General features: G+C 41.8%; 1 protein-coding gene across 1 annotated transcript in view; it reads left to right on the top strand.

Moving 5' to 3' along the window:
* CD99L2 (CD99 molecule like 2) overlaps nt 1–8,499 on the top strand; it is a 47,052-nt gene that overhangs the window by 8,392 nt on the left and 30,161 nt on the right. Inside the window, exons 3-4 of the mRNA XM_006774111.2 lie at nt 5,875–5,943; nt 7,514–7,588. Coding sequence (XP_006774174.2) covers nt 5,875–5,943; nt 7,514–7,588 — 144 coding nt within the window. The remainder of the gene's footprint in view (nt 1–5,874; nt 5,944–7,513; nt 7,589–8,499) is intronic.

Genomic DNA, 8,499 nt, shown 5'->3' with positions numbered 1-8,499 from the left:
GGCTTAGGGCTTTTTTCAGGCTGGTGGATGACTTAAGCTCCCAGCCTCTTTTTTTTTTATTCTGGGATTTATTTACCTTCTATAGCTGTCACTGGAGCTGAGAGCCAGCTCGAGCTCTGAGGCTGCTGCTGGCTGAAAGCAGGTATCTGGGTTTGTTGAGCTTCCATAATTGCAACATTGTTGCATCCGGAGCTCAGAGCTGGGCCCCGGCAGGCGGGGAACCTTGGCTTCCTCCATCACTGGAGCAAGCAAGCCTCATGTTCGCTTCAGCTGCATGGCTGCCGGCCGCCATCTTGGCTGGCAGTTAATTTGCATATCTTGCTGATTAGCCAATGGGAAGGGTAGGGAAGTTACGGTTAATTACCATGTTTCTCTATTATTAGATAGGATTGACCATTTGCACTTTTCTCTTTGGTGAATTGTCTCTTCATATTCCTTCCCCATTTTTCAACTGGGCTATTGGTTGTTTTTTGGGATTTTTATGGGTTTGTGGGATCCCTTTGTATATTGTGGATTGAGAAAGGCAGGAGCTCTGGCATCAGATTTCCTGTGTCTGAATCCTGCCTCTGCCACTTACTAACTATCACCTTTGGTGAGTCACCTGACTTCTCTGCTCCTCAGTTTTCTTATGTGTTACATGAGGCTAATAATAAGCACTACCTCCTAGGATTATGGTAAGAATTAGATGAGCTGGCCCTTGTGAAGAACTATGCAAAGTACTTGATATAAGGTGAGTGTTCAGTGTGTGTGTGTCATTATTGTTGTTCTTTCACTGATTTGATTGGAAGGATTGGGTCTCCAGTGTAAGAGTCAGGCATACATAAGAAATGCTCACCTGCTTACATTGATCAACAGACTAAATGCAATTTCCTGTCAAAATCCCAGCTAGAGTTTTGCAGAAACAGAGAAGCTGATCCTAATTTCAAAGTACCCAGAATAACTAAAAAAATCTTGCAAAAGAAGAAAAAGTTGGAGGACTCACACTTCTCAATTTCAAAACTTACTACAAATCTGCAATAATCAAGTAGTATGGTACTGGCATAAAGATAGACATAGAGCTCAATGGAATAGAGTTGAGAGTCTAGAATTGAACCCTTGTATCTATGACTTATTTATTTATTTATTTACTTATTTATTTATTTATTGTTAATCCTCACCGAGGATATTTTTCCATTGATTTTTGGGGAGAGTGGAAGAGAGAGGAAAGGACAGAGAGAAACATCGTGTGAGAGAAACACATTGATTGGCTGCCTCCCGCATGAGCCCCAACCAGGGCCCAGGCTGGGGAGGAGCCTGCAATCAAAGCACATGCCCCTGACCAGAATCGAACCCAGAACCCTTTGGTCTGCAGGCCGATGCTCTATCCACTGAGCCAAACCAACCAGGGTGACCATTTGATTTTTAAATTTTTTTGATTTCAGAGAGGAAGGGAGAAGGAGATAGAAACATTAGTGATGAGAGAGAATCATTGATTGGCTGTCTCCTGCACGCCCCCTACTGGGGATCAAGACCAGAACCTGGGCATATGCCTTTGGGTGGAATCGAATTCAGGACCCTTCAGTCCACAGGCCGACCGCTCTATCCACTGAGCCAAACCAGGTAGGGCCCATTGATTTTTAACAAAGGTACCAAGACTATTCAATGGGGGAAAGAATAGTCTCTTCAATAAATGATGCTGGGACAACTAGCTAGTCTAGCCGTGCGCAAACTACGGCCCGCGGGCCGGATCCGGCCCATTTGAAATGAATAAAACTAAAAAAAAAAAAAAAAGACCGTACCCTTTTATGTAATGATGTTTACTTTGAATTTATATTAGTTCACACAAACACTCCATCCATGCTTTTGTTCCGGCCCTCTTGTCCAGTTTAAGAACCCATTGTGTCCCTCGAGTCAAAAAGTTTGCCCACCCCTGAGCTAGTCACATGCAAAAGAATGAAGTTGGACCCCTGCCTCACATCTTATACAAAAATTAATTCAAAATGGATCATATACCTAAAACTATAAATCTCTTGGAGGTTCATTTTTATGTATGCTGTGAGGCAAGATCTTAGGGTATTCTCAGGTTTTTGCTGAGCATGCACACAGTCCTATACATTCAGGTAGCCTTTTGGATTCCTAAGAAAAAAAATACAACTAATTTATTATCGGTGGTTTTAATGAAATTAAATTAACATCTCCAAAAACAAACATGATCTAAAACAAAACAGAAAAACTTGTTAAGTATAAACAGACCACCAGTTAGTAAATTTAGTAATTTCCTACTGGAGGGCTTTTAAATATTTACATCACCATTTCAGTCATATGCCTGTCCATCGGATTTTACTCATCAGCACCCATCAGCCAGTGTGTCTAGGATGCATAGGACCACCAATACAAGATGTCTTTGGTTGCACATGATGTCTTGGGTTGAATGCTATCCTTTAAGACCACATCACTCTGCCATCCTTTGTTTTTCTATTTTAGCTTACACTTTATGCAACTAAAATTTCAAAGACACAGGCCTGACCATCTCTCTTTGGCTCAATTATTTTTCTGGCAGAGAATGTTCTTCTTTGTATATGGTACATTTCTTTTTTAAAAAATCCCTGAACCACCTAGGTCAGGGTATTGTAAAAGGCTTTCAATAATCCATTCAGTAATGTTTATTGAGTACTTGCTTGCTGCTAGTCACTATTCCAGGGCTGGACTTACCAGGTGACCTAGGTCAATTTCCTCATGAAATTATTTTCTCTGGAAGGACATAGACAGTACATAAAATAATTTCAGGTACTACTGAGTACTCGAGTAAATATAGCAGAGTGATGGGACAGGGAGAGCCCAAATACGTGGTAAGGGGTAACTACTTAAACATGGTAAAGGACTCTCTGGTGAAAGTTGACATGCATGGAGCCGGGAAAAACCCTTGAAAGCCAAGGGATTCGATGGAAGAACCATACAGCAGAGAATTAGCTTGGCTCTAGGGCTTGGAAGGTAGTCTATGTGATTAGGAGTGTGGATTATATTAGAAAAAAGACAGAGAAGTTCCCAGGAGATAGAGCATATAAAGTCTCAAAGGCATAGTGACACTTTATTCCAATTACAAGAGGAAGCTCCTGGAATATATATTTAAAAACAGCTTTATTGACATATAATTCACGTACCATACAGTTTACCGGTTTCAAGTGCACAATTCATTGGTTTTTAGTGTATTCACAAGGTTGTGCAACTATAACCACAGTCAATTTAACATTTCTGTCATCTCAGAAAGAATGACAACCCACTGTACCTTTTACTTATCACTCCCTAATCCCCTGATTCTTCCTCACCCCCCAGCCCATGGCACCCACTGATTTCCTTTCTGTCTCTATACATTTTCCTATTCTGGTCATTTCATATCAGTGGGGTAATATAATATGTGGACTTTATGTTTAGTTTCTTTCACTGAGCATAATATTTTCAAGGTTCATCCATGTTGTTTTCAGAATTTTGTTCCTCTTTCTCTCCCCCTTTTCTCCCTTCCTTCACTCCTTCCCACTGTCTCTCCTTCTCTGTCCATCCCCCCTCCACATCCTTCCATCTTTCTCTGTGTGTAATCATCTCACAGGGGAATTCATTTCTCCTCTTTTCAAATAAAGCTTTGTATGAGTGTTCTCTTTTCCTTGGAATACCATGGGTACCATCATTAAGCCATGCCTGGGAGAACCTGACCAGTTTTTTGTTGTTGTTTGTTTGTTTTTAATACTTATCTGAGGATATTTTAACAGAGGTACATGCCCTTGACCAGGAAACAAACCTGTGATCCTTAGGTCTGAGAGCTGATGTTCTGATCACTGAGCAAACCGGCCAGGGTGAACCTGACCAGTTTTATTTACTTTTTAAAAAATATATATTTGTATTGATTTCAGAGAGGGAGGGAGTGTGAGAGAGAAACCTCAATGATGAGAGAGAATCATTGATTGACTGCCTCCTGCACGCCCCCTAATGGGGATCAAGCCCACAACCCAGGCATGTGCCCTTGACTGGAATAGAACCTGGGACCCTTCAGTCCACAGGCCAACACTCTAGCCACTGAACCAAACCGGCTAGGACTATTTACTGTTTTATTATAGCACATATTATAAAGAATCACTCCTGGTAGGAATGCCATATTGCTGACAGTGTTTGCTGAACAGCAAAGAATCCTTTCTAAGTTTTATTTTGAGAAAGGCTTCATAGAAATAGGTTTCTTTATTTTAGGAACTCGCTGCTTTAGTGAAGTTGACTACTCTTCTAATTCCTTTATAAGTAACTAGAGTTTCCTCATCTCACTTATCCTATTTAAAGGCTAACAAGATCTGTCACTAATATTATCTTAAAAAGTGCACAGATCCAAGCTTATGTTCCATATCACCGCAGGCTCAAGCTCTGACAGAGCAACTGATTCCATATGCATGTAAGGAAGGCCCTTTCTTGAAATGGCACCTGAAGATCTTCAGAGAAACCAGACTTTTCTAGAAACTGTGCATAGTAGGGCAGAACTCCCCAAAGCTGTAGTAATCAAGACTTGTGTGATATTGACATAAGGATAGACATGTGCAGCAATAAAAAAGAAATGAGAGTTCAAAAATAAACTCTTACATCTATGAATTGATTTTTTTTTAAACTGGGAAAACAAGTATTTTTATGCCAGAGCTGTTTGAGTCATACAGATTTTGTTGTTGTTGTTGTCATTAATCTTCACCTGAGGATATTTTTTCCATTGATTTTTGGGGAGAGAGAGGGAAAGACAGAGAGAAACATCGATATGAGAGAAATACATCAGTTGGTTGTCTCCTGCACGAGCCCTGACCAGGGCCCAGGCCAGGGAGGAGCCTACAGCCAAGGTACATGCTCTAGACCAGAATCGAACCCGGGACCCTTTGGTCCACAGGCTGATGCTCTATCCACTGAGCCAAACTGGCTAGGGCCATATATGTTTTAAATTGTATTTCTTCCTGCTGGATTCATCCTTTAATCATTATAAAATGTCACTCTTTGACTCCTGTAATAATGTTTGTCTTGAAGTGTATTTTATCTGATATAGTTACTCCAGCTCTCTTATGATTGCTGTTTGCATTCTATAGCTGTATCTATCATTTTACTTTAAATTAATTTATATTTTGTTTTTTTCCTGAGTAGTCAATAATTATTGAGTGATTGCTGTATATAAACCTAAACCTGTTTCATCTCTGCTTTCCCATTACTCAAATTTTCTTTCTCTCTACTACTTCCAATAGTTTAACAGTTACAGCACAGTCTTGATATTTAAGAAAAAAAACTATTGGAAAACTTGTACATGGCATGCCTTGTAATTGATGTGAAAGAATTCCACAATTTTAAAGGAATATGGCTAAGCCCATAGACCTAATATTAACAGTAGTTGCCACACTGATATAAAATATTTCCTTGGTGTTATAACCACTTTTAGTTTATAAGACACTTCCATACTCTACGGGGAACAAAACTTCCATCCATCCATGGGCAGTAGTGTCTGTGGTTATGCTGCCAGGTTGATAGTGGTGGAAACCAAGGCTTGAAGCTCGCAAGGGTCATGCTCCAGCTCTGGAACTCACTGGACCATGTGCCCACCTTTAACAGATCTGGGAGGAAGCCCCAGCTCCATTAGTCACAAGTTGCATGTGGGACAACATCCACCTCACCACCCATCCTCTGAAGAAATGTGAGCAGAACTTGTCTCATTTAAACCTCCTATATCTCCTTGTCATCCTTCTCTAAGTGATTCTCAGAGGCCTACTAGGGGACTCAAGGACCAAGACCAGGGTACGCTACTCATGATGTGACTTCCCTGAGCCATGAAGTGGCTGCTATATTTTGTTACTAAACGTGTTCCTCTTGCTGTCCCCCTCCCTCCTTTAGAGAGATGGGACCATGTCACTACCACAACCAAGAGGCCTGGAACGACCAGAGCTCCGGCAAAGCCTGCAGGTAACATGCTACTCTAATGAGGGCAATGAGGAAAGACCCCGTGGACCTCCCTCTGGGGTAGTATAGTGTCCAGATGAACTACCCATAGCTTTAAGCCCTGTATATGCAATGCCAACCAAGACCTTTAGATGAACATTGGATTTAACTTACTAGTAATAGAGGATATAGCTGGCCAAATCACTGTGTGTGTGTTTTTTTTTTTTTTATGAAAAGTTTTGCTTGGGAAAATTTCAAGAGAAAAACCTGTTTGGATTTTCTTACCCTTTCAACCATTTCACATTCTAAAATCAGAGAAGATGTAATTGTATAGGTTTTATCATCCCCTTTCCCTCCCCTGTCAAATGCTTTCTCAGGCTGTTGGAACATTTTGGATGACATTTATTTTACAGTGTCATTTTCAGTAAAGGATTTTGGAACTTGATGTTTCTTTGTAACTTTTTCCTGAAGTTGTTTTAACCTTTGTCCAGATGGACCATCTTACTATTCGGACATCTTCACTGATATAAAGACAAACTTAGCCTTGGAGTGGGAGATGCAAGCATTGATTCCATCTGGCAACTTGTTACTAGTATTTAGGAGCATGCTACCATGTGCCTTGAAGTAGGGTTACTTCTAAAGAGACAGTCTTGACTCAGGAGAGATTTACTATTGCTTTATGATTTGCCCTTGTGTCTTCACATTTGCACCCTCAAAAGGGTGGGGGTTTTTTGTGTGTGTATGTGACTGTGAAGTCTCCCTCTTGATTGTCCAGTTTATGCACTCTATACAGCTGGTTTTGAATATTGGGTTAATATCTGTAATCAATGAGTATGCTGTGGTCTGATTGCTGGCCTAAGGAAAGCATATATAGAAATATAAAAACTAGAAAGTCCTCCTATATAATAAAAGCCTAATATGCTAAGTGTCCAGTCATCTGGTCGACTGGTCGGCCTTTCAACCAATCAAGGCATAATATGCTAATGATATGCTAAGGCCACTCAACTGCTCGCTATGACATGCACTGACTGCCAGGTGTCAGACAGTCGACCAGTTGGCCAGTCGCTATGACATGCACTGACCACTGGGGGCAGATGCTCCGATTGGTAGGTTAACTTGCTGCTGGGGGTTGGCTGATCAGGACTGAGCGAGTTGGACTGGACATGCCCTGGAGCCCTCCCACGGTCCCTCCCCAGCTGGCCAATCTCCCACATCTCTTCCTGGTCCCGATCGTGCACCGGTGGGGTCCCTCAGTCTGGCCTGAGCCCTCTCGCAGTCTGGGATCCCTCAGGGGATGTTGGAGAACTGGTTTCGGCCGATCCCACAGGCCAGGCCAAGGGACCCCACTGGTGCACGAATTCGTGCACTGGGCCTCTAGTGGTAATATCATGCAAAGGCAGAAAGCAGTAACTTACTCCATCCTGCTGGTATTTTCATTATTGATATCTGTAGAAGGAGTTAGAACCCAATTTAAATTTTTTTGGCTTAGTCCATTGATTAACTGAGCTCATGGGTGTAGTTTTGCCTTTTTGGAATCTTGCACCCAGTCGTTAACCAGTTGGCTGTTTCCTTTATGTTTTGGTGCCCGTTGAAGGTGATGATTTTGACTTGGCTGATGCTTTGGGTGATCGAGATGATGGCCGCAGAAAGCAAAGTGCAGGAGGAGGAGGTAAGTTGTAGCTGTTTGAAAGCACTGGCCTGCACTGTAGCTTATTGGTCAAGTTGTAGCTCATTTACTACTGCAGCCCACAGAGCCACTCCTGGCTTGGCAGAGCTGGGGCCACTTCAAGGCACAGGAGAACCCTAAAACAGTGTTCTTAAACTTTTTGGACCCCCCCCCCAAATTATTGAGGATCTCAAGGGTTTTGGGTTATGTGGGTCATATCTATCAATATCATCTTCACCCTAGCCCAAGCATGTAGGAGGTAGCTAATTGATGTTGATGTTTCTCTCTCATTGATGTTTCTTCTCCTCCTCTCCCTTCGTATCTCTAAAATCAATAAAAACAGCCCTGTCCAGTTTGGCTCAGTGGATAGAGTGTTGGCCTTCAGAGTAAAGGGTCACAGGTTCGATTCTGGTCAAGGGCATGTACCTCGATTGCAGGCTCCAGTCCCAGCCCTAGTCAGGGTGTGTGCAGGAGACAACCAATTGATGTGTCTCTCTCACATCTATGTTTCTCTCTCTCTGTCTCTCCCCCTCCCTTCAACTCTAAAAATCAATGGAAAAAACATCCTCAGGTGAGAATTAAACAAAAACCAAAAAAGTGAAGTAAAATTAATAAAAGCATATTTTAAAAAAACACACATTTATTATCTTACAGTTCTAGAGGCCAGAAGTATGATCTGGGTTTCACTGGGATAAAATGAAGGTACTGACAGGTCTGCATTCCTTTTTGGGGTTCTAGGGGAAAATTTGTTTCCTTGTCTTTTCCTGATTCTAGATGCCACCTACACTTCTTGGTTTGTGCCTACTTCCTCCATCTTTAAAGCCAGCAGTATAGCATCTTTAAATTTCTCTCTCACTCCCATCACTCCTTCCATCATCACATTTCCTTCTCTGACTTTCTTGCCTCCATCTCTT

This window comes from Myotis davidii, unplaced genomic scaffold (genome assembly GCF_000327345.1).
Source record: "Myotis davidii unplaced genomic scaffold, ASM32734v1 scaffold1147, whole genome shotgun sequence".
In the NCBI taxonomy this organism is placed as follows: domain Eukaryota; kingdom Metazoa; phylum Chordata; class Mammalia; order Chiroptera; family Vespertilionidae; genus Myotis; species Myotis davidii.
This window is presented reverse-complemented; position numbering and strand designations above follow the sequence as displayed.